Raw genomic sequence first — 27,643 nt, forward strand, 5'->3', positions numbered from 1 at the left:
TAAACTTAAGTCGAGGAACTTCATTTAAAAGTAATTCTTGGGCTCCCTGTGTAATGTGAAGGAACCTGGGGGGGGGGGGGGGGGGACTCGCATATAAAGAAGGGGGGTAGTTCTATCTCAGTTGAGGGTTAAAATCGTGAGATAAAAAAGGGAAAGCTTTTTTGTTGCGGTTTTTTTGTTTTGAATAATTTATCTTGTTTTTTAAAGTGCAGGATCCCGTCTGTTTATCAATTTACCTTTGGAGAGGGGAAGGGGGATTGAAGGGCCAATTAGAAAATTTACTTGAGGCGAATGTAATTTTTCCATTTAATAAAGGATTTCCTGGGATTTTAGCTTTGTAAATGAGGGCAATTAAAGAAAATTTACGTCTATCAATTTCTGACCCAGCCTTGGCCCCACCCCTCGCACATATCCTCTAAGGATAAAGAATGGTGAGAACCCTACTTGTGAATAACTGGGGGTAACACAGACTTTGGAAAATCGATTATCTAAAGGAATATTAAAGAATCAAAGAAAAGAGACGACGGGGGAAAAAATAAAAGAAAACCTACAAACGAGAGGTCGAAAGACAAGTTGGGCGAAGCTTATCTCGCAATGCATTATTGGGAACTTTTTTCAACAATTTGACATCCGGGTTCCTTACAATGGTTTGTAAACTCCATAAACAATGGCTGCAATAAGGACGAGGTTTCGACATGACATTTTCATTATCAATTTTTTCTACATCTTAATATAACACGAGTATAAAACAATGGTGAAAACACGGAGAAGCTTTGAAGCTTCAAATGCTTCTCCCATCGTGGCTGAAAGACGCTCAACAAGAGAGAGGAAAAACAACAGAATATTGGAGGTTTGAGGAGGATTTGTACGAAGTTAAAAAAGTGCAACAGTTTTTAGTCAAATACCGGCTTTGACGATGTGTGACAAACAGGAATTACCAATTTATTTGTGACTTATATTTATAGGAGGATTCTACTGATGAGAGTGCAATGGAAAAAGCGCCTATTTCTTCAAGAAAACGTCTTCGTTTTAACAAAGAAGATCTTACCAGGCATGAAGATAGTAACAAGAAACTTGGAAAGACTAAAAGGCAAGATGTTGGCAGTCCAGAGATCTTAAGGTTTATAATACTGGATATTAAGCTTCTTTGTGTCATCAAATCTATGTCTTAAGTCACTGATTTATTGATAATTTAACTTTGTTTTTTTTTTAATGATTTATAGATCAACAAGAGGCCGCCGGAAAGGACAAAGGCTTAACACACAACCAAAAGATGAGCGACACAATAAAACCTTGGGTACGTCTGCACCGTATTATAAATACCCGAGAAAATGGTACAAATCAATGAATTAGAACTTCTTTCTTTGATGTTTTTCTTCTCTCTTTAGGCAAGGCTGGTCAACGAAGACGACGACCACCAGTGGAACAAGAACTCATTGAAGACGTCCTGCCTTCAATTAGGCGCAGTTGCCGGCAAAGACGAGGAGTTTATGATACTTTGAACGTAAAAATGTTGACGGACCACAGATATATTCACACTTATGAAAGCTTTCCTGCGGTAGAAGTCAAGGAACAAACAGAAGAACAAGCTTTAGAGGACGCACTCGATGACCAGGTTAGCAGGGAAGAAAATTTGAATTTGCCGCCATTTTAGATATTTTGGCGCCAAAATGTCATGACATCTTTGGATGGGATGTAAACAAAGGGAAAATGGGTCGCGGTGAATATTTAATATAAAGTAAATAAAAATTGCATTTAATGGGGTATTATAATATCAAACAAATGAAAATAAATAAACAGGTAAAAAATACATAAATTAACAAGTAAACAAATGTATAAAGAAAGTTGAATAAGATAATGAAATTTTTCATTATAATTGTTAGATTATATCTTTTATTTTTCATTGTACTTTATTTTGGTATCGTACAAAATATGTTTGGAATCTAATTTAAGAGAAGTCTTGACAATGAGGGCCATATATTGGCAGAGTTTTCCTCTTGAAAAAGTTATTTTATTGCATTTGTATGACTTTTAAGTCATAAAAAGTCATCATCCTAAAAGAAATTGTTAAGGAAATTGAATGAAAAAGTTATTAATTTAAGTCCTGGATATGTACTGAGATTTCGATAAAGGTTTTGCTAACTTTGTTTTTATTTTTGTATTTTTAGGATATTAGTATTTATTTATTATTGCATTATTTTTACATTTGTATAGGATGGCAATATGTATGATCACGTCAAACGTAGACATGAAACACCAACTCCAGAGAAGAGGCCACGCGGTGTTGATGATGATGATGATGGAGATGATGAAGATGATGAAGAAGAGGATGAGAATGACAGTGATGATGATAGTGATGATGAGGAAGATGACGAAGAGGAGGAAGATGAGGAAAGGCAAAGTAGAAAATACTTGTTAAGGACGCGAAAACCAGTAGTTAACAGATATATTGCACCTCCTATGAAAACAAGCAGAGGTAAGCACCCTTTAATCACCAGGAATTGTACAAATAATTCACTTAAATAATTACATAATCAGGGCTAGAAATAATGGCCTGTCAATCACTGATCATACATAAGTTTTAACTCCATCATACCTTATTTCTGGCTCAATGTTACTGGTCAAAATGACAGACTATGCAAAATTATGTCCAGAGAAGGTCCAATTTTGTCTGGACATTGTCTGATGACCGGCTGTTATTATGAACTCCCTGTATAATATTTTTACCATGTGTCTAAATGTAAAATAATAATAATAAAACCAAATGATATTTTTTAGGGAAGAAGGAATATCACATTTCATTAAACAAGAAGCACCTGCGTAACCATCCACCTCATGCTTCTCCAGTAAGAAGAATCCATTTACACAAACGAAAGGCTATAAATATGAGTTCTTCTACATCTTCAGGTAAGATGGCTATCAATTTGATACCCTCATTGAAATATATCATTTAGATGTATTTGATAATAAATGAAGATCTTGCATGACTGTGGAAAGTGCCTCTATCATGGTACAGTATTAATGACACCTGTTGATCATGTCTCAGTATGTGGGATCTCTGTTCATGAATGCTGTTTGAAATGCTTTGTCAGATAACCCAACATTTTTTGCCTTTATCAGAGGATTCTTGTGGTGAGAAAGATGAACAAAGATTTGAGCGCAGAAAGAACAAGAGCATGGCAAAAGCCAGACATCGTGCCTTGCCGATGAATCTTACTATTGAAGACATATCTAAAGGCATTCTAAGAGATAGAGATAGGGTTGGTTCTAGTTTAGCTGATGTTGATCCTATGATGATTGACAGTAAGGTTAGTACTATGATCCCTCCAACTCTTCATTCAAATTGTTCAAACGTTTTTATTTTTATTTTAATACGTGAATGACATTCAAGTTAATTGCAAGATCTTATTATGTATTGTTGCAGGTGAAATTTGACTCTGTCGGTGGGCTAGGCAAACAGATTAGGGCCTTGAAAGAAATGATTCTCTTTCCATTGATGTATCCCGAGGTGTTTGAAAAATTCAAAATTAACCCTCCAAGAGGTGTGCTATTCTATGGACCCCCAGGTTAGTTTTTACACACATAGATTATCTGCATTCACTATGAGATGTAATAATGCGATGTAATTTTCTAGTCTTTTTCACTGGGAGGGGTGGAGTGGGGTGGAGTGGGGACAGACAACCTTTCTAAGGGTGGTGTATTTTTTGATCTGAGAATAGTCCAAATAAACTACCTTGTGTTATACTTATTAATGTTGCTGTATATTTGTTTCAGGGACTGGCAAAACACTTGTTGCCAGGGCATTGGCTAATGAGTGTAGTCAAGGTGATCATAAGGTTGCCTTCTTCATGAGAAAAGGTGCTGACTGCCTTAGTAAGTGGGTAGGAGAATCTGAGAGACAGCTACGCCTGCTGTTTGATCAGGTACAGAACTAAATCTTTGTTGAATGAATGTAGTTGAAATAAAAGGTGATAGATGGAGTAGATAGTACTAATATAATAGGGATTGAAGATCAAACATCAAGTTTTATATTTTCCATTCAAATGTTTACATGTGCCACATAGGCATTAAATGTTTTAATATTATTATATTTTGTACTTTTCTTGGTTAGGCATATGCTATGAGACCATCGATAATCTTCTTTGATGAGATTGATGGCCTTGCACCAGTTCGTTCAAGCCGTCAGGATCAAATCCATAGCTCTATAGTATCAACCTTGCTTGCATTGATGGATGGCCTCGATAGTAGAGGAGAAGTGGTGGTTATAGGCGCTACCAATCGCATTGATGCTATTGACCCTGCTCTTAGAAGACCTGGAAGATTTGACAGAGAGTTTCAGTTTCCATTACCTGACAAAGATGTAAGTTAGTCATTCAAGCTTACTGGGTATTATTTCAAGTCCAAATCACTGCTGACATGGTCATAATAAATGGTCACATGTTCATTGGAAAAGAGCAGTTTTCATAGTACTGTGAAAAATTCAAAGTATGACTGTATGGCATGGCATATATGTAAGCAATGCTCACACACACATTGTGATTGCTCTGTGCTGTAGGAAACAGTCACTGACAATATAGACTGCTTTGACAATACGGTGGCCATCTTGGATTGCAATGCATTATGGGACATCCTAAGGGCAAATACAGCTTTGCTACGGTAATGAGGTCAATAGACCTCTTCGGCTCTGTTGAATGTTTTCCTATTTTAGACCATGTGTCATTCCCTAGAGTATCATTTCTTTGTTTAAGGTTTGCGCTAGGTTGCACATGAGAAGACACATGAATATGGATACAGCTCAAACAAAGAATCTTTTCCTCAAGGGAAAGACACATGGTCTGAAATGGGAAAACATTTCCACAAGCCGAAGAGGTCTATTGATATTAACAGCTCACTACAAGAAAATACAGCAAAAGATGAATTAAGACGGCACATTGATCACCTTTAGTTACCCATAAAAGTACAAGGTCTTACAGGGTCTTTGGCCTCCAAGCCTCAGTTAATAAATATCTTACTATAAAGACAGCTAGAAATCAAGTCGATGCTAAGCCTAAACAAAGCATGGCACATCTGGATTTGTCTGGGCTGAGAGACTTAAAGTAAATTATACTACTAGTACCAATTACGATAGAAATGTGTCATTTATTCTCCCAATAGGCAAGGAGGTCCATTCTTTCCATCCATACTCGAGAATGGGAACCAAAGCTCTCTCAAGCATTTATCAATGAACTAGCTGATCACTGTGTGGGATACTGTGGTGCAGACATTAAAGCTCTTTGTACAGAGGCTGCACTCTTTGCTCTGAGAAGGCGATACCCACAAGTCTACAACAGCAGTAAGAAACTCCTTCTAGATGTAAATTCTATTGAGCTTACTTTTAAAGACTTCTTCAGGGCTACCAAGAATATTGTGCCTGCTTTCCAGAGGTCTATAGCTTCTCCTGCAAGAGCGCTGTCAGAAATTGTACAACCTCTTCTTGAAAACACATTCATCAAGACATTGGGGATTTTGGCCAAGATTTTCCCCCAGGCAAACACCAAGAAAGGTATGTTTACTGTTAAAGAACAATAATTTATGTCTGTACACCTTATGTGGCACTGAACTCTTTCAAACCAAACATCTAGTGCATCTCTTTACAGTAAGCTGTACTTACGTGTCAATGAGAAACTCAATATTTTTCTTGATATAGCTCTTGAAAGTCCACCCAATCAAGCCTCAAGTTCTAGAAATGACCAGAGATCAAAGACTGCAGCTTCCGTGAGTGATGATGATTTAAGCTCAGAAGATGACGATGATGATGTTGGTCCAAGCATTTATGATCCTGCTAGTCTTGTTGCAACTGGTGCATCACTGAGCAGAAGTGAGCGCTATATGCGGCGTAGACATCGGCTGCAACCATCCAATGAAGATTTTCCAATTGGTCCTAAGAGCTTTAGTTTACATGATGAGTTGTTGAAGGGTCCAGTGAGCTTCAGGCCCCGACTACTGCTGTCAGGCCAAGAGGGTGGTGGTCAGACCTCTCACCTTGCACCAGCCCTTCTGCATAGTATGGAGCATTTAAGTGTTCATTCACTTGACCTACCTGCTCTTTTTGGTGTTGCTGCAAGGACTCCTGAGGAAGCCTGTTCACAGGTAACTTCTGGCTCCAGATCTATTCAATCTATAAAATAAAACGTATGAATAATTTGTTGATCTCTTGGGTCATCTTTTTTTTTTAAGATTCAGATTTCAGATTTTTATTATAATTAATCCCTGGTATATGTGAAATACAGTATAAATTACAATTCGAAATAATAATATCATTTGTAGAGTATTTACAGATTTACAGGTTTTTTTTTCCTTAGTCCATCCTCCTTCTTATTAATTTCAAAATAAATAAATAAATGAATAAACATTATTATGGAAAGAAGGAATAAAATTAGAAGTCATATACCTAGAGCAAGGCAGTCCAAAAGAAACCTCGGGACTTATAATTCTAGACTACTTTAATGAAGTATATCGAATAGTAAATGAGAATATTAGTAAGAAAAAATATATGGTACTCAAAAGAGAATATAATTGAATGAAATCTATTAGCTTTTCAGAGAAGCCAGACGTTCATCACCATGTATTATATACATGCCTCATATCCATTCTCTGTGGAATGCTACTAGTGAGAGTCTCCATGCAACACTTTTGTCACTACTTCAAGATCTTCCACCTTTATCTCCTATTCTTCTTCTTGCCACTGCTGAAAAAGACTTAAGAGTCATACCAAGAGAAATCCAAAATCTTTTTTCAACTCAAACTGAACAGGTAAAAAATAGCAATGAAAATCCATTTTGTACCTACTGAGCAGTGAATTTCGTTTAGGCCAATCACAGCGCGTTTAGCTGTTTGGCCCCACCCTTATTCTCAAGCTACTGTAACCCAGCTCTTGCGTATTTTTCTGTTTCCCATTGGCTAAAATATAGTATATGTGAAATATGTAAAGGAACAAATAAAAACAATTCCACTGTACTACCATGTTTGCTTCATCTTTCAAGCTCCAAAAAGGCTTAGGTCATTTTGTCCACTCTTGCTTTGCGCACGGCGTTCACTGCTTAGCTGGTATGGTGGGTAAAGAAATTTAGGTTGAGAAACACAGGTGGCCGAGCTGTGAGAATGCTTGCCTCTCATCTCACCAAACATGCAAAACAAATTGGGTTCCCAGACTTGGTTCTCTGTAGTGCTTCAAGGGTTTTTCTTCAGGTTCTTCAGTTTTCCTCCCTCCACAAAAATCGACTTCTAAATTACAATTCGGTCATAGAAGAAGGGCTATAGGTTTGTTAGTCACTGGCTATTCAACAAAACAAAAACTATTTTATTTATTAAGTCATGAACAGCTAACAATATACACTACAGCTTCACAACTCACATGTTGCCCCCCCCCCCCCCCCTCCCAACTTACTTTTTGATATCATATTTTTTTATTCCTTTAGGTTGTCCACGTTTGTGTTCCCAGCTCAGAAGAGAGAAAGGCATTTTTTCACAAGACATTTTTAGAATATGCATTGTACACTCCAAAAATGAAAAAAGCCAGTGAGTACACCCAGGAGTTATTGCCTGTCTCCTTTCTTAGTTTCCTTTTTTTCCACCTTAATTATTTTCCGATGATGTGACATGGTTGCCTTGTGTTCATCTAATAAACTAAGCAACTATTGTGAATACTTTTGCTGAAATTTGGGGGGATCAAGGGTGATGTAGCAGTATTGCTGTTGCGTCAAGAGTAGAGTTTGTTAGGTTTTCCCCTTGATTTGAAGGATTTCTCCAGGTATTCTGGTTTTCCTCCCTCTGCAAAACCTAGCACATCAAGTTAAAATGATTCTGTAAGTTAGCCACACCCTGACATAGATCAGCCCAGGGATTGTTCAAGCCATTTTTATCCTTTATTTGGCTTTTCCTCACTTTCACCCCAACACGGCAAGGGTTCTGTGTAATGGGTATCGACAGTTTTCATGGTAATAATTTGGTTTGTAACTAATTTATATTATAAATTTATTGCATTTTTAGGAAAGAGCAAATCACAAGAAGAACTTCCAATAGCACCTCCCCCTCCCCCTAGACAATTATCAGCAGCTGAATTGAATAAGATTCAAATGGCTGAAGAGAACACATTGAGAGAGCTGCGCATCTTTTTGAGAGACATCCATCACAAACTCATGGTGGATCGCAGATTCAAGGAGTTTTCAAAACCTGTGGACCTTGAGGAGGTATAGTATTGAAATGTAACTTTCAAGACATGTTGGGTAATTCTTGAGGGCCGTGAGCTAGGAAACTGTCAATGGTTATTGCATTTCCCTTAGGAATCAGAGTTATTGTATGGAATAGAGCGCTTTCACTCACGTGAGAAGGCAGCCATAAACAATAGAAACTTTCTGCACAGTATTTGCATAAAAATAGAGTTCAATTCCCGGATAGAAAATGACATCACGTGAAAACGCTCTATAGCATGGCATGATATCGTATGTCATTATGGTATGGCATGGCATGGTATAGTATAGCATTGTACTAGGTATGGTATTATATGGTATGGTATTATATATGGTATGGTATGATAATATGGTATAGCATGGCATGGTATTGTATGTTATTATGGTATGGCATGACATGTTATAGTATAGTATTGTACCTGGTATAGTATCATATGGTATGGTGTCATATAGTATCATATGGTATGGTATGATAATATGGTATGGTATAGCATGGCATGATATTGTATGTTATTATGGTATGGCATGGCATGGTATAGTATAGTATTGTATCTGGTATGGTATTATATGGTATGGTATTATATATGGTATGGTATGATAATATGGTATGGCATGGCATGGTATTGTATGTTATTAGGGTATGGTATGGCATGGTATAGTATGGTATAGTATGGTACCTGGTATGGTATCATATGGTATGGTATCATATGGTATGGTATCACATGGTATGGTATGATAATACGGTATGGTTTAGCTTGGCATGGTATTGTATGTTATTATGGTATGGTATGGCATGGTACAGTATAGTATGGTACCTGGTATGGTATTATAATATAGTATGGTATCATATGGTATGGTACAGCATGGCATGGTACAGCATGGAATTGTATCGTATTATTTAAGAAAAGATCTAACCACTAAAGGTTTATAGTAAAAGTAATATTTATTTCAATCTACAGGTTCCTGATTATCTTGAAGTGATTGATAAACCAATGGACCTATCGACCATGATGCAAAAGATAGATCGCCACCAGTATGATACATGTGCACATTACCTGTTAGATATTGATCTTATTACTAGCAATGCTCTGAAATATAACCCTGATAGGGATCCATTTGACAAGATTTTGAGACATAGAGCATGTGAACTCAGGGATTTAGCTCATTCACTGATTAAATCACAGCTGGAACCAGAATTTGAAAAGGTTGGTTAGACAGTGAATTATATCCCATTCTATTCTCTTTTGTTCTATTCAGCACTTTTCTTTCATTCTGCCTGTGCTCTTATATCAATGACGTCATATGGACAAATGATTCTTTCTTTCTTCCTTCCTTCCTTCCTTCCTTCTTTCTTTCTTTCTTTCTTTCTTTCTTTCTTTCTTTCTTCCTTCCTTTCTTTCTTTCTTTCTTTTTTTCCCTTTTCTTTCTGTCTTAAGCCTTAATTGTTATGCAATTAACATTTATATATTTTTTCCTTTAGGCCTGTGAGGAAATAATTGATTCAAGACGAAGAAGAGGTTTGTCCCTAAAACAATATAATAAAGTCACGTTTCCAATGATCTGAGTTGGTAATTCCTAAATGAATAAGCAAAACGACCCAGACATCTATGGCTGTGGTGGTTACATGGTGGTTCATGGGTGTAAAATGTATAATTCCTTCCAAAGATGTTTCCTTAAAGGGGCACAAAAATGCATCAAAATTGAAAACTGGTTATTCCTATTTGAAGTAATTTAACAATGAGTATAGAAAGTTCTGCATTTTTTTGATAATTTTCATCTGTCACTTTTGACTGTGAAGAAAATGTGTTGCTTGGGACTATTGGAGCTATATGGATAAGTTTAATGAAGTTTCAAGCCATTTCCAATTTTCAAACAAGGGCCACTTCAACAGTAATTTAATTTATTATGAATTCTAGGTGAGACATCCTCTGCTTGTGCACCTGCCTATATCCACACATTACCCAGGCAAAGATCATCATCAAGGCAAAATCAGGAATGTAAAACTATTTCTGAGAATACTGAAAATCAACCAAACAACGAGGAAACTGCCATACACACCAACACTGGCAGTAGACAACAGCCTCATGCTAGAAGACGACGCAAAAAGCCATACATGTTTGGTGCCAGACGACGCATCTACAAGAAAAAAGTTGTCAAGATCAATGTGGAAAAGGAAAATGATATCAATAAGGAAGAGGGTGAAAATGAAGATGTTGAGCAAAATGGGACAGAGGTCACAGATGGTAGTGGTTTAGATGATACTCTAGACACCAGTATCAACAGTCACAATCCCCAAAATGACACAAACATACATAATAAACAAGGTAGCTCCCAAGTTGAAGATGAAGGGATTGAAGAGCTGAACAATGGCTCGCCAAAACAAACAAATAAAGGTGCTTGTGATGGTGACAAAGAGGATGCTACAGTACAAAATGGGGATCTTCATCAACCGGAGTGTGATCTAAGAGCAAACTGTAGTTATGCTAGTAAAGGAGAGAAAAGGAGCACCAAGTTCCTGCCAAATGGTTTGACTGCTACTATAGCTATAAGAGATATAGCTGAGGATGAATCACAGGAGCTAATAAATTCTTCAACAAGAGGTAGGGATGTATCACTGCCCTGTAAGATGCTCTGAGCACCTATCCATGATCAGACTTTTTTTAGGGTCATCACCTTCTTGTTTTTATCTATACATTTTATTCGTCATTGTCATTCTTTGTTAACCTAAGTTCATAGTCTGTCTTTATGAAACCTGCAAGTTTATCATTTTATGGGCATCTACTGTTGGTCATATTTAATCACTAGCTCTTTTATAGTTTAGTAGTCTTTACTCCACCTACAATAGACGGTTTTCTCAAGATTGTGTGCGCATCCAACTTGACGGGCTACAAAACTGAAAAATGCAAATTCAGTAAAATCAAGAAGCCAGTTTTATATTTCAAGATGAGGATAATCGATTTGATAAATTTTTATTGAAAAATCTAATAGAAATGTGTGATAATTCTCATTATAGAGTCCCTGCTCTGGTATTGTGGCTGTCAAGGTCCTTCAATTTGGATGCATACGTAACCTTGAGAAAACGGTCAATTTTTTTGTCTCACTAGTTTACCTGTATGTCCATTTATGAAGTTTAAAAAATTTTAACAAATTTGGGAGCCAAGGTGAAGTAAAAGTAGTTTGCTCCAGACAAATGCCTTCGGCTTCTACTCTAAGTTGAAAGGGACAGGAGGTAGGACTACCATTAACCCTGGGCGGTGCTCTACCCCTATCCCTCATAAATTATTTAGTTATATCCTTAAAAAAGAATGATTTTGTAACAGATAATAAAGAAATCCAAGAAAAGGAAAACTCACTAGATGAAGAAGAAGAAAGTAGACCTGAAGAGAAGCCAGTGGTTCACAGTGAAGAAACAATAAACAAATGGAAAGATGAGCTGCACTCACTATTAACGCAGGTTGTTGATATAACAGAGGGCTATACTGTGGAGGAACTAGAGAGATACCACAGTGTACTGCAGCTGTCTATACACCAGCATCGACAATTGGCTGACAAGACTGAACTTATTAAGGTGAGTCACCAACAGATCCACCAAATCTTTATCTTGGGTGAAATATTTTCCCATTTTAGACAATGTATCATACATGCATCAAGAGTTCTGCACAACTGCTCTAAGCAGTTTCCTCGAAGCACATGTTCAAGGGGTCAAATATTGGGATAATGGGTTGTGAAAATTGCTATATTTTAATTTTTTATCAAGCAAGTAGAGTTAAGCTAATTCCAAATCAAATATATCTAAATATAGCAATTTGTACAACCCATGATCCCAATTTTGACGTGTTGCATGTGCTTAAAGCAGTAGGGTGGAACTCTTGATACATTTATTCTCTTGAAAATAAGAGATTCTTTGTTCGAGTTGTATCCACATACACGTCTTTAATGCACATTAGATAATAAAATGAAATTTATTTAATTAATGTTACTCTAGGAAATGACATGTGGTCTGATTATTTACTTATGATTCTGTATTAAATGTATATCTCTTTGTTTGCAGGAATTTAACAACTTAATAACAGATTGGAAGTATGGTGGTGTAAGATGACCTTGAGAAAGTCATTGGTTTTTATTGGTCTTTTACCTGTAAATACAACTTCATTGACAGGAAAGTATGACATGTTCAATAACATCACTAGAAAGGACCCTGAAAGACGGGATTAAATTGTCAAAGTGAACTCAGCAAACAACAGTTTTAGAGTTAGTTTTCATTAGGTAGACTGTCTGGGTTCTTATGCACACACTTATAAATTGATCTTATTCATTTGGCAGTGCAAGGCTACCGTGCAACTTCATTTACAACAAAGTATATTCTGTTAAAGGGAGAAATGTGAACGTTTGAGCAGATTCTATTGTTTAGATACTCAATCATGATTGGCTAATTTGCATGCAAATTTGTCTGGGTGGCCTTGCTTGGTATAGTCGCACCTGTAAATTTTTCTGCATCACAAGAAAGTAATGTGTGCATTTCAGGTACGACAGGAAAAGGACCATTCAATAAGGTTGTTCATTTGATCACTTCTTCTGGCTTGGAAAAATTTTAAAATTGGTCCAGGGCTTAAAGTAATGGCCAGTAAGATGCTGGGTCATCAAATTAGTTTTAGCTTGGTCTATTACCTCGTTTCTGGCTCAACAATTGACGGGTCAATTCTGGGTGGTCATTTTCCAGTGACCAACCGTTATTTTAAGCCCTGTGGTCTGACAATTCTTTACGTATGAATGTGTCCATGATTTTAGTATATTACATATTGTGAAAAGACAAAAAGTTTTGCATCCAATTCAAAATTTTATTTTATTATGGTGATCTATTTGTTGACTGCAAAACATGAATAACTTAAACTGTCAAGCCTTCTTTGTGGAGTACTTTACCTTGGGTCTTGTTGTAGAGACCATAGTGATAGCATTTATTCAACTTTGTATACTAGAATTTAATAAAGTCGCTATTTCTAATTCCATACTTAAACTGATTGCTGATTAATATACTCATTTACAAAGTATATTGTCTGCTAAACCTTCCAAACTTACCATCTAGGGATATAAAAAATTAAAAAAAGGAATAGTTGAGGAATCATGTCAAGCTAATGAAACACGGGCAGGGGTTTGAAGTGCTTGTTGAAAATGTATAGAAAGTACATAAAACATCACAATAAGAATTAATACTATATTATGTATTTTTACAGAAGACTTAATATCATATTCACACTGCCATAAAAAAACTGTTGCATTTTCTATACTTTTTTTCTAAAACGTTTCTTTGCAATGAGAAAAGCAAGTCAGAATATTGTTATCAATTCAACTAGGACTCAGTCTAATTGATTTTAACATTAAATCCAGCAGGTGGATTACTCTCCTTTGGAGTTGAAAAATAATAAGAATAAAGGATTATGTCAAACCTAAAAAGGACACTGAATAAAGCCTTCTTAGTTAACTGCACCCCCCTTGAAATCGTTCTGGATCTGTTTAGTCTACAGCATCTTATTTATAAGTTATGTTTACCTTAATGGAATACTTTACAGAATTTGATCTAAATTTCAATAAATATTTTATTCTTCACTTGACCCTGTCCACCAGCTTAGTGTTAGCAGGTGTGATCACTCTTACTCTGAAGGCTGATCTTATCCCTTCCAGAGGATGCTGAGATATTATTAAGATTAACTTAGCTAGGTAATGTCAAATGCAAGGATTTGTCAAAAACCACCTCTCTCCTCTGCAGTACCTCGTACTATCTATGGTCCCAGTGTAGACTAACTCTAGATGCTTAGTGTGGACAGGGTCTTAGTGATCTTTTGTCATTCATGAAATCCTTTGATAACATTATTACCACATTACTTTCACTTTAATGCAAAACATTGTTGATAAAGGTATTTTTAGTTTTTTTATGCTCTTCAATAATTAAAAAACAAATCATAATTGATTTATATTCCAGTTGCAGTTTCTCTGACCAAAATGTTGTTGTGTCAATCTTTTCTATATCCAATACATTGTAGTCTGTCGTTGGATACCTTCATTTGCAAATTGCCTATCTCAGATCAGCGACATTCCCCTGAGAATCGTTCTCTTATGACAAGCATTTTAGAATATTTACACTTGAAAGAATCAACTCCCAAGAGTGACATCACATGGTCTGTAATGAGACAACAAACAATGAAGGTGAAGAGGTCTATTGTCGTGAACTGTGCACACCCCCTCCCCCCATACTTTTAAGTATTCTGCACTTGTTATATATCTTTAAAGACCCATGCACAAAAATGAAATAAAACAAATTTAAAACAATGTTTACAGTTCATCTTCATACACCAAGACATGAACTGCAAACATTGTTTCAAAATTTGTATTTTTTAATAAAAAACTTTACTACAAAATGACAACAAATGCAGATTCCCTCAAGCCAAACTCTCTCTGTCTCTAGTCTCCAGTTTTTTAGTGAAGCAAAGGGAGAGTTAGTCTCCTTCATCATTTGTTTCAGTCAGAGGATCTGGGACCGAAGCTAATGACAAGTTTGAAGAAGACTTGGCAAGTCTGATATCAGAGAGCAAGCGATGGAATTGCAAAAAAAATACACTGCAGTAGTCTTTCACGCAGCTGTTCTTAGTGTCGTAATGCAATGCTGGGGAGTGAGCTTGCGTAATGACAATGGGTGGTGGGATTTGGGAAAGTCTAGCTATCTCCACTACCACCAGAGATGTTGCATACTATTGACTGCTGTAAGGAATTTGCCCAGGTAGTGTCAAATTGCAGAATTTGTTTTGTGCAAGTTCATTCGTGGGGGGAAGGGGGATGGATACACAGGATACATAAAACTAGAGAACTGATACAGGTGCAGTAACCTCGGTTAATTTTATGTATCACTGGCTTTTATTTCAGATAACTTTGTAGAGGGCCCTAGTGCTTTGCCCACAAACTTTGTATGTTGACCATGAGCCAGTATTGTGCCATCTGCTAGCTTGATGTCTGCCTTAGAAAATGCTAAAGATTTGCCGGCTTTGATGCATGTAGCATTTATTATGATCTCATCTCCAGGTCTTGCAGCTCTGAGGTAGCTAAAATCAAGATATAGAAAATTATTTTAAAATGTAATAATCCAAGGGTTCATGTGTCGTCATAGCTGCCATTTTGGTTGACTTTGAGAAAAGATTTGGTCTTGGCGTCTTTTGTCATTTGCCTTTCAAGCGTGCGATAAAGGTTGCTGTTATGGGGGAGGGGGGCATAAGAGTTTCATCTTTAGAGTTTCCAAATCCATATCCACAGCTTCAGTAAAACGTTCACTTCCCTCCTACTAAATGGACAACACACTGCACATATGTTTTGTGCATTTTACTTGAGCAAGTAGGAAAGACTACAATATATAATATTTCAGCCTATTTAGTCTATAGTGCATAAATATGGAGCAGAATTGTATGTGGCCTTCTTCCCTGCTTGCAGAGGTCTTTTTTTTTTGCCTTTCATTCTGGCTTTATGTCAGGGGAGACCAGCCTGCTACTCAGCCCTATGGAGGGGAAGAAAAACAGCCTTGCAAGGTAGTGGCATTCTATCATTGTGCCAATTATTATCATGTTTGTAACCAGTAACTGAACAATTCAGTACAATTTGTGCACCATATTTCTGCACAACTACTCACCTGACAGTCATATTCACACTGACCCATGGTCCCTGAAGGCCTGTATATCACTATGACCAGCATGCGTGTTATTATTGCAGTTAGTATTGCCATGACTATATCTAGTATACTCACCTGACAGTCATATCCACACTGACCCCTGGTACCTGAGGGCCTGTATATCACTATGACCAGTATGCGTGTTATTATTGCAGTAACTATTGCCATAACTATATCTAGTATACTCACCTGACAGTCATATCCACACTGACCCCTGGTAACTGAGGGCCTGTGCTCATTATGGCTATGGTGGTTACCAAATCAACCAGAGTTGCTGTAAACCCTCCATGTATATTACCTCCACGATTTGTATGCTCTTCTCCCACTACCATGCGGCATGTACAGTGTCCCTTTGTGAAAGCTGTAAGCTCTATCTGTAAACAGGTGACAAAATGATATTGTATCAGTATCAGTATCTCTGACAATATTTATCTGATAACGAGGGTTGCAGAGCAACCGAAAAAGTGGGGGGTCTAAGATTGAGCCTAGTATGGAGGGACTAAGGTTAGTAAAAAATATAAGAGACTAGTAGGTGAAAAGGAAAAAAGTGGGGGGGGGGGGGGGGGCTATAGCCCCCTTGCCCCACCCCTTACACAGCCCATGGATAAGTGATTTATTCTTGCAGTAAATTACACATTTAGCTGTTGCATGTTCGTTTGGAGATAAGGATACTAGAAATTTACATATCCTACTAGTATAAACGTCAACTTTGGTCTAATTGGTCTAATCAAACGCTGAACCAAACTACAATATTTTTTGTTTCGGCCCTCAGGCCGAAACAGTCACTACATTCGGTTTGCCGGCCCATAATAGTCTCCGTGCGTGTCATTTAGCTGTCAGAGGTTTGGACCTAATCCAATCATATGCCGTTTCCATCATAAGCAATGAAAAATGTAAAACATTTCACCATGCGGAGTATTTCGGAGAGTTGCGGCGAATCTTCTCTGAGGTAGTTGTGTTGACTATATTATGTCCTTTCGCATGACGCCATTTTTTGGAAAAAAAAATATTATTGATTAACCCTACGACAATGCGTATTTTATTCCTAAGTCAGTATCTAGGTCCAAGTCGTCAAGTAGGTAAACTATTGAAAAGTTATCCAAAAGCTTTTGTGATTGTGCGGCAAATTAATGCTGCCTGTGAGCATAAGTTGAAAAAACTGGTGAGTTTATCTATGTAACTAACAGTTGATGCATATATATTTTGTGAAGCAAGCTTCCGATATGTTGTAGCTTCGTGCACATCTGAGCATGTTTTTGGTATCAGCTATTATTTAAACTAGGTCCTATAAACAAGCAGTGCATACTTTACAACTTTAAAGATAGAAGTCTGAAATCATCAGTTTTCATTTCTTAATACCCTGATGTAAAATATAATTTCTTGGATTCGGTAATATTTTTGAAGCACCAAAAGATGTAAATTTTTGAAGCACCAAAAGATATAAATTTTGAGTAGATTGGTGACGGCGCACTGGTCAAAGACAAGCTTTGTATCTTTTCGTTCGAATTGAGACTTTCGCATTTTCTTCAAGCTACGATATTAGAGCTAAATACATTTACCATAAATGTCAAAGAGCAGAATGAAGGTTTAAAAAGTATCCTACATTCAACATGGCGCGTACAGTAATGCTCATGTGCCAAAATATTTTGCATTTTGTACTCTGCTCTCTGCGATACTCAATCGTTGTTTATATCTATTGTCGGATCTTTCATTCGTTCCGCGAGACGTTATATGTATGTACGTTGCCCTGTTTTCCCGATGTTTCAAAGCAAGAACCACTAAAATCTCAAAAAAAACTTAATTACGATGTGTTTCGTTCAAGAGAATTTTATAACAAATGTATACATCGAAATTTTCGTAAGACTTTGCAGCGTGGAAGCGTACCACGAGATCGCTCTTGTGTATTATTTTCAAAATACAGGAGACCCCATTACCACAGCAAGACCAAAATTCTTTATTCAGCAATGCCACACAATAAATAGATAACGGGCCGAAACATCATCGCTTTCGAAGCGATATAGGCTTGTTCTATCTGGCTTGCCTTCTTTCCTATTTGGAATCTTTTAATTATATTAAATGCACGTCTTAAAATACCTTTTCTGCTACCCTGTCAAAGCCACGAGATTCTCTAGTAATAAAGTGTAAAAGCTGTGCTCCTCTTCGAAAAAAACTAGACGCCGCCATTGCAAAAAAAAAACACAGGAAGCCCAAGGAATTCAATTCTTAACTTTATCAACATTTCCTTTTAGGGGAGGGGGTAAGTAAATTTTTCGCTCTTTCCCAGGCCAGAAGAGAGTATCAGCTGATTGAAATCCAACAATAATATAACTTTACCTGTGGTTGATGAAATCATCAACTACAAAGACATTAATCTATCAAAAAGACCACATTACGCAGTACTTGAGGTAATGAAATGCACTTTTGGCTTATATCTTTCTTTTACATTTGGTAATCCATTTGGTATCATTTTCTGACATCTTGGGTTGCCTGTGTTTCCCCCATCATGCCTCGCAGTGTTCATGTGTCGTGTCGTCAGTGGTTCTTTCTCTTTTCTTCTTTTCTCTTCTGTCGTGGAGTTTGATATTTCGCCTCTTATTGAAAAACAACCTCCCTAAATCCAACAGGTACGTTTAACTTTGCTTTTGGATATCCTAATAAACAAATTTGAGCCTTTTATATTCTTTTTCTCGGGTTTTTTTGGAGATTTTGTCGAGTAAAGATAAAACTTAGTTACAACTTGTAAGCCTCTGTGTACGTTGATGTTCTATTGATGTTAGTGTACTCCAGTGTTTGTATTATCTACGCATACAGAGCTTAATAATTTCTTCAGGATGCTTTGCTATGATACATTTTTGATTACTCTACATTATCAACAATATCAATTTTATAGAAATTTGAATTCTTATTTGTAGTAATAATACTCTATTATACTCTAAATAGCTATTATAAAGCATGGTAATATTGGGTGCTAAATATGTGATTTTGCTATGGGCCGTGTTGCGTACATTCTATATCTTGCAAAGGCAATGTAATAAATATACATATTATAGTTCAATGAAAGCTATTCAAGGAATGCCCTCTCTCCTAACACCTGCACATTGATTCCCCCCCCCCCCCCCTCTCCTAACAAAGGTTGGTAACCATACATGCAATGAATGAAATCAAATTTTTTCTTGGGTTTCCTCCCCCCTCCCCTCTGACTAGTATTTTTCTCTGGCTGGCTTGTATCATGATTTAAAGCCAGGTTAGGTTTACTATACAATGACATCTAGCTATGATACAAAGTTGTATATCATATCTTTGTCAAGCTCTGGCTGAAAGATAAAACATTTTTCCAGAAACATGTTTACTGTGTGCATGCTTCCTTGAAGTTTCCCAGTTTAGCCACATACAAAATATTGCTACACACAGCAAATATTGCTACCTGGAAGCAAAATATGTTTCTCCAGTACAGCAGAAACATTTTGTGTTTCCACATTGGATGGAAACAATGTTACACTTGTTTTCCAATGTTTCCTGAGATTTTGGCCACCTTTAGAAACAATTAACAAAGCATGTGTATGGAAACATGTTTTCTTGTTTAGCAAGGGCTTAACAGGCATCTACCTGTAGTATTCAGGTGTAGAAATGAAAATGGTACGACTAATTTGCCTTTTCAGTGCTAGCTATCACGCGGTATAAATAGTGTTGCATTGTGTTACAGTCATCAAGAAGTTTGGACATCGTCCTCGGATTTCCGTACAAATGGAACTTGATTTTTTTATTAGACTCGGAATGTGATTGGCTGAAAAACACTAGTTAGCAGTTGTTGAAGTCATTGTGCTGTATGATGGTCCTGAATCTTTTCTATTTATACATGTGGGGTGCAGCAACTAGCTTTATTGACAGCTATTAATCAGGGATATGAACTGCTCCCTTTTGAAATAAAAATTGTTCTAACTGTAAAATCAACCAAAAATGAATTTGGTAATAACTTGCTTTAATTATTCCATGAGTCATTGGATCATTGTAGCTTTGTTGAATCTAAGTCACTCACTAGAAGTAGAATTGCATGATTTCCATCATTCCTGTGTTAACACTGAGCCCTCTTCTGTTTTGTTGTACAGTCATGATATCAGATATTCAACTAGCTGCCTTTGCTAACATCCTTGGCGTATCACTATTCCTACTGGTCGTATTGTACCATTATGTTGCAGTCAACAATCCAAAAAGAAAAGATGAATAATTTTTATTAATTCTATTGTAATTTTTCCCAAAATTGTGAGTATATGTAACTGTTAAATCTTATGTATATTCTGTTCTCGTGGAGTCAGAGATTTCTGATTTTGTGTTAAATGCTATGGTTGTATCGTCATGTACAGGAATTGTCAGGGGAATTCTATTCAAATTCAAATTTCAAGTAACCAGCTAGTAGTCGTACCCTACGATAGCATAAATTAAACCATAATAAAAATTTATGCGCACATGCTGATGATGCATTTTTTAAATATGACTAAAAAATGAGACTACCCAACTGAATTCTCTTCGTGGTCTAGTGGTTAGGGTAAGGGTTGGCATTGTAGTAGTTCTTTGGTGCCAAAGGAACCTAGTTCGAGTCTTGGTGTCTTCACTTAATTTTTTTTCTTAGTGAGAACCAAAATTTCTAAGTCCCACTCATGTGTTCAGAAACCTGACGTACTTCGTTAATCCATACATGACAATAGTACCAATGCTATCAATATGTATATGCTTCATATTTTTATATTTTGTTGTTCATTACGTAATAATATCTGTATTTAGAAGTCAAAATCATAGTGATTCGTGTATCATAACAACAGTCTTCACTTTTGTAGGTTGGTATGCTTGTTTATTGATTCATGCTGTCATTGTACAAGATCTTTATCAAGTCAAGGAACAAAGAAACCTTTATCTCCAAATTATCCTCACTGTAACATAAAATAGAATGAAAAAAAACTTCTGTCCAAAGAAAAAATATTAAAATAAAAACTTTGCTATGATTTTAAACAGTCTTTTGTCATAAATGGATGTGGATTCTATTTGTAACCAAGTATTGTAATTACTTGCAGAGGATTCCCTTGATTTTACCTTGATTGTTAAAATAAAGAGACTGTTTAAAATTTCAAGTCTCTACCCCCATAGCCCTCCCCTCCCCCCACGTTTAGTCTCATATCCTATAAATATTTAAATAAGTAATGTTTGATGAACAAACAGAAGTGTTTTATCAGGTATAAAACACAAGGCGTAGCCGAGTGGTTTTAGACCCAATAAAACACGATCTGCAAGTTTATTAAACGTCTTAAAAAACTCATGATGTAAGTTAATTCTTTACGAAATGAACCAAGTTTGATAGAGAAAATCCAAGTTAAAGTTTATGCAAATGAAGACGAATCTATATCAGATGTAAAACCTCCAGTCATGATTTCTATTGTTTCCTTCGTGAATCATTAATGAGTTTTTTAAATTTAATATATGGCCCTCAACTCTAAAGCTGGTCTTCAGTCCTCTTATAGCCACCTTGCAATCAATTTGGTGTTGTGAGTACAAAATCACTGCAGTACTCTCTTGTATAACAATCTCAATAACAAAATACAAACTTTATTAGCTCAATACTTTTTTATTACACTTGTTTGATAAACTAATTATTCTTATAAAAGTATGATTTTCAACTCAATAATTTCGATAACACTGCCAAACAATATAAATAAATGGACTTCTAAAAAATATATGATTGACAACCTAGAAAAATACTCTGTGAAATCTGGGGGGAAAACTATTGAAAAATAATGTAAACCAAAATACCAATAGCATGAATGTAACAGTTTTTTCTTCAAAGCATGTACTTCTTTTCTATTCACTAGGCCTACATTAATTGTACTCTAAGTATAAATACTTTTTTTTCAAACGTGTATAAGCACCAATTGGAAATGTTCTGCAATGATTGTCTGCACTGGGCAAACACAATGTTAACTCTCAGGGCTTAAAATAACAGCCAGACATCAGACAATATCTGGCAAGAACTGGGACTTGTCCAGTCAAATATTTGCTTGGCTGGTCATTTTGACCAGTAACGTTAAGTCAAAAATAAGGTATTGCTGAGTTAAGGCTAATTTGGCCTGTGATTATGACCAGCAACTGATTGGCCGTTGTTTTAAGCCCTGACTCTTCTGCTACTTCAAGAGCAGATTTAAAGTCACTGGAAATGTTCTATTTCCAAGCATTCCATTCTTATGGAGAGTGTTACAGGATCAAAGGATATTGCTATCTCATTAGACCTTTCCAATTCTTTTCTCAAAAGTAATATTTCTTTTTAAGCAGCTACCATGTTCATGGCTTTACTGAGATAAATGATGGTACAAATTTGAGTTTGGTTAGTTCATAAGCATACTATGCTATTTTAAAAGCACAGAGTGCATGCCATATATCTGTGAAAAACTTTAGCGCCCTTTGCATTACTACGCGGCCACCCCAGACACAAATCAAGTCGTGTAGTTTGCAATAGACTACCATCAATCATTCATGTTGATGCCATTTATACACGTTTGGATCAGTAAGTTGGCTTTTCTATCAAACCTTCTCAGTCAGACATCATGAAGGAAAGTTCCAAAAGCGATTGCAAAGAGTTTGAGTACATCCAAGTAGAATGAGGTGTTTGATTGACAGCAATCAATTGCAAACTACACGACTTGATTTGTGTCTGGGGTGGCCGCGTAGTAATGCAAACTGCAGTAAGATCATTGCTTAGGAGCAAGAAATGTGACACAGGACGATATTACCATCTGACTGACATTCTAGTGAGGACAATAAAGGCAGGGACAACAGTAGCATCCCCCTGCAGGCATCTCCTTGGTTCTTTTTACTCCTCAGGCTACCTGTGGCAAGCACAAAAAAGTCCTTCCACCTCCTCTCTTGTCCCTAGTTCTCTTCTGCCATAATTAACACAGGGAGCACAACAGAATATATGGGGTATCCTGCAGAGGAGGCTAGTATGGAGTCCCTGTTCTTCAGTCCAATCTTAAGATCTCTATGGTTATTGGAGTGTGACCTCTGATGACTTTATTGCTCACTCACTCACAATCGTAAAATAACAGGTGCTATAATGATCAATGCTATAGGCAATGAAGGCCAAAATTAATCTGAGCACTAATAAATTCTTTAAAAACATGAACTTTCAACAGTAACAAATCAATAATTTCTAAATATTCATAAATCATACATGTATATCATCTCATATTTTCATCAATACGTATTCAATCAAGCATCACAGAAATACATGTATCTTCATTTAAAATCAACTATTTGTATAAAGGTAAAAAAAATTCATTCCATACTAATTCTTTCTGGTATAAATCTCAAATTTCAGGGCTCATATAATTTTTGGAATGGTTTAGCATCATACAATAATTTTTATCTTACTTCTAACAATAGAGTTATTTATTTTCCTCAGACCATGAAACATTTTCTTGTAGTTGATGTATGATAGTCAAACAGAACAAAAGAAAACAATGGAAAAAAGATTTACTAGCCTCTATTAGTCTACTAACTATTTCACGGTCTGAGAAAAATTACTCTAATGAGCTGCATTGACTGTTCAAATCAGTGATAATATTTTTTATGTATCAAACATGTATGGAAACAAACTTTTGCCTTTTCACAAGGCTTTGTTGGATTTCTTTTTCTTTGAGGATTTGGATTTGCCATCTTTCCAATTTCCAGCTGAAAAAAAAAGAGAGAAAATATTAATTTCACTGTAAGACTTAAAAGACCTTGTTCATTGTTGAGCAATGTTTTCTTACGATTTACAGACCACAAGTAATTCCCTACAGAATAAGATTCTTTGTTTGAGTTGTATCCATATTAATGTGTCTTTTCATGCACAACTTTAAAACAAATAATTGATACTCTTGGGAATGAATCATAATCTGCAATGGGAAAATGTTGCAGAAAAAGCTGTAAAAGCCCCTGGTTACGTACAGCTGTAAAGCATTTGACAGATATATCATTATTATGACAGCTGTTATCACTTTGAATACATTCAACCAATCAGATATGCTGAATTTTATTCAACATTTGCCTGAATCCCTAAACATTTTCAGCATTACTGCTGATATAAGAACAAGTGCTTGAACATAAAGTTATGGAAAATTTAACTTGTTACTTATGTGATTATTATATTGAAAACAATTTCAAAACATTAAACTGCTTAAATGAAAGTGATTTTTTAAAAACTAAGGTTTTCAAAAAAAGTGCGCATAAATTTGTACCTGTTTTCTTGGAGCCATTGTTTCCAACATTAACATATGCTATAGAGCTATCTGGAATAAAGCTAAGCAAAGGTGGAGTTGGACTGGCTGCAAGGTTATTGCTGTAATCCCCTCGAGTGGCTGCAAGAACTTCATTCATTCTTTGGCAATGTTCTTCTATAAGCCTATTGCAGTTGTCTATAACAAGAGGTTCAGATTTTATCTGCGTGCCATCAGAGCTTACATCAGATTCTGGAGTTGAAACGGAGAATCTGTTTTCAAATGACTCCTCACTATTAGCTCTTGAGGATGAAACTGCATTGGATGTTTTTGCAGCAACAATCACACTTGCCCTTCGAAGAGGTTTTTTCTCTAAAGGACCACTTGAATTTGAAGAGCCATCTTGACCTGGTTGTTTACTGAATGCAGATGTAATATCACTGCTTAACTCTGACGAACTAAAAGAGAATGAAGCTCTTTCGCTTTTGGAATCTATCATTGACGTCTGCTGTGAAAGGACAGCAGGCACTTCAGAGGCCATGCTACTGGAAACCCCTAACGCATTTTGACCTAATGTTAAAGGAGTTGAGCTCAAAATATTAGGGTTCGCTGATGCTGTGACTAACATTTGATTCTTGTACAATAAGCTCAGCTGTTGCCAATACCTCAGTGAGCTAGCCAAGTCAATGTACTGGGAAGAAGTATCACAAGCACCACTCGTCCCTTCTGTTTCATTCTCGCACCTTTCCAGTCCACTTGATTTCCTTGCATTCTTCTGTAACACAGCATAAGGAGTAATAGCCACATATGGATACCATACAGTTCCCATGGGATATACATAGCTTATTGCATAACATTTGCCATTACTTTGTATATTACTGCTTGAATCAGGCACAGTGCCTCTAAGCGGCGTTGCGTCACTAGAGGTCAGCACTGTAGGTGATGACGTAGTGATGGTAGTAGTTGTGGCACCAGATGTACTAGTTGTAAAGCTCAGAGCACTTGCTTCACACTGGCTCTTCTCGGATGTAGATTTTTCAATTGAAGAACTTGAAGCAATTTCATGGAAGTCAGTTGATGATTGAGGCCTTATAGCCATTTTAGAAGAATCTGAAGTCTTTGAAATAGATTCACTGTTAGGATGATCATTGGTTTTGTGGCTAGGGTCCACAGACTGCTGCCAATTACAACTATTTGACAAAACCTCAGATGCTGGTTCTTTTGAGGTTGGCTGTTTATTTTGGGTCTGGGGTTTCGGCATGGCATGAATGTTTGATGATATGCTCATTATGGGTGTATTAATCGAAGAAGCAGACATATAAAGGCTCGTCTGGGGAGTATTTTTGCTCTTTGAGGACCCATTTTTAGCAAGGGCTCTACTGAGGTCCTCCGAACTATAGTAATACCCATATTGCATATAATTTTTAAGGGCAACATTTGATGCGGTGGTTGTTGTTGCTGCTGCTTTTGTTGCAGTCGTTAAAATGTCACTGGAATGACTGTTTGAAGGAGATGATACAGATATTACGGGCGGTTTTGGTGATTGTGATGAGGGACAATCTGGTGATTTTTGTCGATTCTGTTCATTTGCTTTGTTTAAATTCTCTCTCTTAATGCTTAGCTCTAATCTTGCCCTTTTGGACTGGGGATCATGAAAGGTCAATTCAGATGAAGATAGTGAATATTTAGAGCTTGGATGACTTAAACCAGAATATGAATCACCCAGCGTATTTGCAGGCCTCTTTCCTGATCCACTGCTTGTTTTCACAGAACTGATACTTGACAAAGACGATGAAGAGAAATTCAGGCTGCTACCACTAGGTCCAACCCCAAATAACGAAGAGACAGCCAAGTTCTTTCCAACCCCTGTGAATGGTTTGCTTGTCTTCGTGTCTGAAACATAACTATTATTCCCAACATTAGATATTGGAGTTCCAGAGTTCTTGGGGAAAGTCCCCATTTGGGTTGAACTGTCAAATACAGTTACATCAACCATGGAACTTCCTGATTCTTTTTTCTTTACATTGCTTTCTGCTGCAGCATTGACAAAACTATTGTTCGTCTTGTCATTGTTATTCTCTTTGTCTGTCTGTTTTTCATCTCCTTTGGAACGACTTTCTGCTAGCTGTTTCAAAACAGATGTGGCACTGAAGTTTGAGTCAACAAAAAGATTCATGAGTTCCTCAGAGTTCATTGGAGAGTGTGAGCAAGGAGAACTAGACACAGAGCTGTCATCTTCAGAGTACACACCAGATTGGCCAGGAGACTTCAGTGAAGACTTCAGTGGAGGGCTACTAACTGAGCTCTTTCTCTTATGGTCTAACTTTAATATATTTTCCTTTGGCAGCTCTGTTTGTGCAACAGGTACATTGGCAATACCAGAAGCTTGAGATCCCACTGGAGGTTCAAGTAGGTTTGTAGCTTCATTACGATGCTCTCTTGGTAAACCAATGTGACTGTAGACCATTTCCCATGTACTGGCTCTGATTGAAGTTTTAGTCTGTCCAATAGTCTTCCCCGCTCGTCCTCTGCCTCGTCCACGTCTCGCAGCATTAAGAGTATCCTTTGCCCGCTTTTTGGCAGCTGAATTCTGAGCTAGTTTCTTTGTTTTGGACACGAAACTAACATTTCTCGCAGCCTGTGAAAGTTGACTAGCATTAGCTCCTGAGTATCTATGAGTGAGGGGATCAAACGTAGTCGTAGTTGTAAAGCTTCTGGGGTCCACAGTCTTGGGGTTAAAACTCACTCTGTTGACTGATGAATGAGCATAAGAAGGTGAAGCGGCCTTATTTACATACACAGCGCTTTTCTTTTTAGTTTTGTCGAGCTCAATCCCGAGGACAATGCTTTCATCGTCTGTGATCTGGACAGCTAGTACGCCTAAATCAAGAAGCCTTGGGTCTTTTGCGATGGCCAACGCACGAAGTTTAGAAACTGCTTTTCTCGGCAAAGGAAAATTAACAGTCACTGGTCTGGCTCTGTTTCCCGTACTGTTAGAAGTTTTAAGATGCATGGCTTGCCAGATTTGAATATTCTTGATTCAAAGTAGACAAGCTTTTCAGCGTCTCAAAATATGTGAAGGAATGACAATCTGTAATTGAATACCTAACATTGTCACCTTAGGCGCGCTGTGATTTGATCTCAGATTGCCTTCCAGATCAATCGACGCCTTTCTTTTTTCATCATTGATGCCAAAGCGGAGTAAAACTAGCAGTGGTTGCTTTAAAAATTGGCGCAACCGGTTGGCAGATGGAGTATTAGAATCAGATCAACGGAGCAGAACCCAGTATACAATGGTTTGGTGCATCCCCTCCCCTTCAACACATGTCAGCAAACGAGCAGTCATTTGAATAACCAATCAAAACAATCCATTGAACCGGAAAAAAAAGGAAGCCCACTCAAGTAGAACCACTTTATTCAAATTTTTTTGAAAGTTGATGAGCAATTGAAAACTTTTTTTCCCAATT

At 36.9% G+C, this 27,643-nt stretch overlaps 3 protein-coding genes and 1 long non-coding RNA gene across 4 annotated transcripts; 2 read left to right on the forward strand and 2 right to left on the reverse strand.

Moving 5' to 3' along the window:
* Positions 1-649: 649 nt before the first annotated feature.
* On the forward strand, positions 650-14,197 carry LOC116295906 (ATPase family AAA domain-containing protein 2). The gene is made up of 20 exons (XM_031703855.2): positions 650-850; positions 966-1,120; positions 1,224-1,297; positions 1,389-1,615; positions 2,215-2,476; positions 2,779-2,907; positions 3,121-3,308; positions 3,425-3,566; positions 3,775-3,923; positions 4,112-4,360; positions 5,155-5,542; positions 5,687-6,129; positions 6,574-6,792; positions 7,458-7,557; positions 8,029-8,228; positions 9,188-9,433; positions 9,709-9,745; positions 10,145-10,828; positions 11,549-11,796; positions 12,280-14,197. The coding sequence occupies exons 1-20, from the start codon at positions 752-754 to the stop codon at positions 12,325-12,327; spliced, it is 4,287 nt and encodes a 1,428-aa protein (XP_031559715.2). The 5' UTR covers positions 650-751; the 3' UTR covers positions 12,328-14,197.
* Positions 13,046-18,127, reverse strand: LOC116295907 (acyl-coenzyme A thioesterase 13). Its single transcript, XM_031703856.2, has 3 exons — positions 18,031-18,127; positions 16,126-16,310; positions 13,046-15,319 (listed from the first exon to the last, which is right to left on the reverse strand). The coding sequence occupies exons 1-3, from the start codon at positions 18,118-18,120 to the stop codon at positions 15,118-15,120; spliced, it is 477 nt and encodes a 158-aa protein (XP_031559716.1). The 5' UTR covers positions 18,121-18,127; the 3' UTR covers positions 13,046-15,117.
* A 315-nt stretch (positions 18,128-18,442) lies between these two features.
* On the forward strand, positions 18,443-20,940 carry LOC116303875 (uncharacterized). The gene is made up of 3 exons (XR_016120293.1): positions 18,443-18,560; positions 20,043-20,196; positions 20,769-20,940. It is a non-coding gene; the product is annotated as an uncharacterized LOC116303875 (long non-coding RNA).
* Positions 20,941-21,389: 449 nt separating this feature from the next.
* LOC116303877 (uncharacterized) lies at positions 21,390-27,577 on the reverse strand. The gene is made up of 2 exons (XM_031713486.2): positions 24,198-27,577; positions 21,390-23,649 (listed from the first exon to the last, which is right to left on the reverse strand). Exons 1-2 carry the CDS (start codon positions 27,187-27,189, stop codon positions 23,585-23,587), a joined length of 3,057 nt encoding a protein of 1,018 aa, XP_031569346.2. The 5' UTR covers positions 27,190-27,577; the 3' UTR covers positions 21,390-23,584.
* Between the last annotated feature and the right edge of the window lie 66 nt (positions 27,578-27,643).

This window comes from Actinia tenebrosa, unplaced genomic scaffold (genome assembly GCF_029948245.1).
Source record: "Actinia tenebrosa isolate PJP-AT-01 unplaced genomic scaffold, QUT_ActTen_1.0 PGA_scaffold1__47_contigs__length_23844297, whole genome shotgun sequence".
Taxonomy (NCBI): Eukaryota; Metazoa; Cnidaria; class Anthozoa; order Actiniaria; family Actiniidae; genus Actinia; species Actinia tenebrosa.

Coding starts and splice junctions, on each gene's coding strand:
- LOC116295907 (XM_031703856.2), bottom strand. CDS start 18,120: ATGGCGGCGTCTAGTTTTTTTCGAAGAGGAGCACAGCTTTTACACTTT. Junction 16,311..18,030: donor TTGACAGGGTAGCAGAAAAG/GTATTTTAAGAC, acceptor ACCTGTTTACAG/ATAGAGCTTACAGCTTTCAC. Junction 15,320..16,125: donor AGTGTGGATATGACTGTCAG/GTGAGTATACTA, acceptor TCTTGATTTTAG/CTACCTCAGAGCTGCAAGAC.
- LOC116303877 (XM_031713486.2), bottom strand. CDS start 27,189: ATGCATCTTAAAACTTCTAACAGTACGGGAAACAGAGCCAGACCAGTG. Junction 23,650..24,197: donor CAATGGCTCCAAGAAAACAG/GTACAAATTTAT, acceptor TTTTTTTTTCAG/CTGGAAATTGGAAAGATGGC.
- LOC116295906 (XM_031703855.2), top strand. CDS start 752: ATGGTGAAAACACGGAGAAGCTTTGAAGCTTCAAATGCTTCTCCCATC. Junction 2,477..2,778: donor TCCTATGAAAACAAGCAGAG/GTAAGCACCCTT, acceptor GATATTTTTTAG/GGAAGAAGGAATATCACATT. Junction 5,543..5,686: donor CCAGGCAAACACCAAGAAAG/GTATGTTTACTG, acceptor TTCTTGATATAG/CTCTTGAAAGTCCACCCAAT.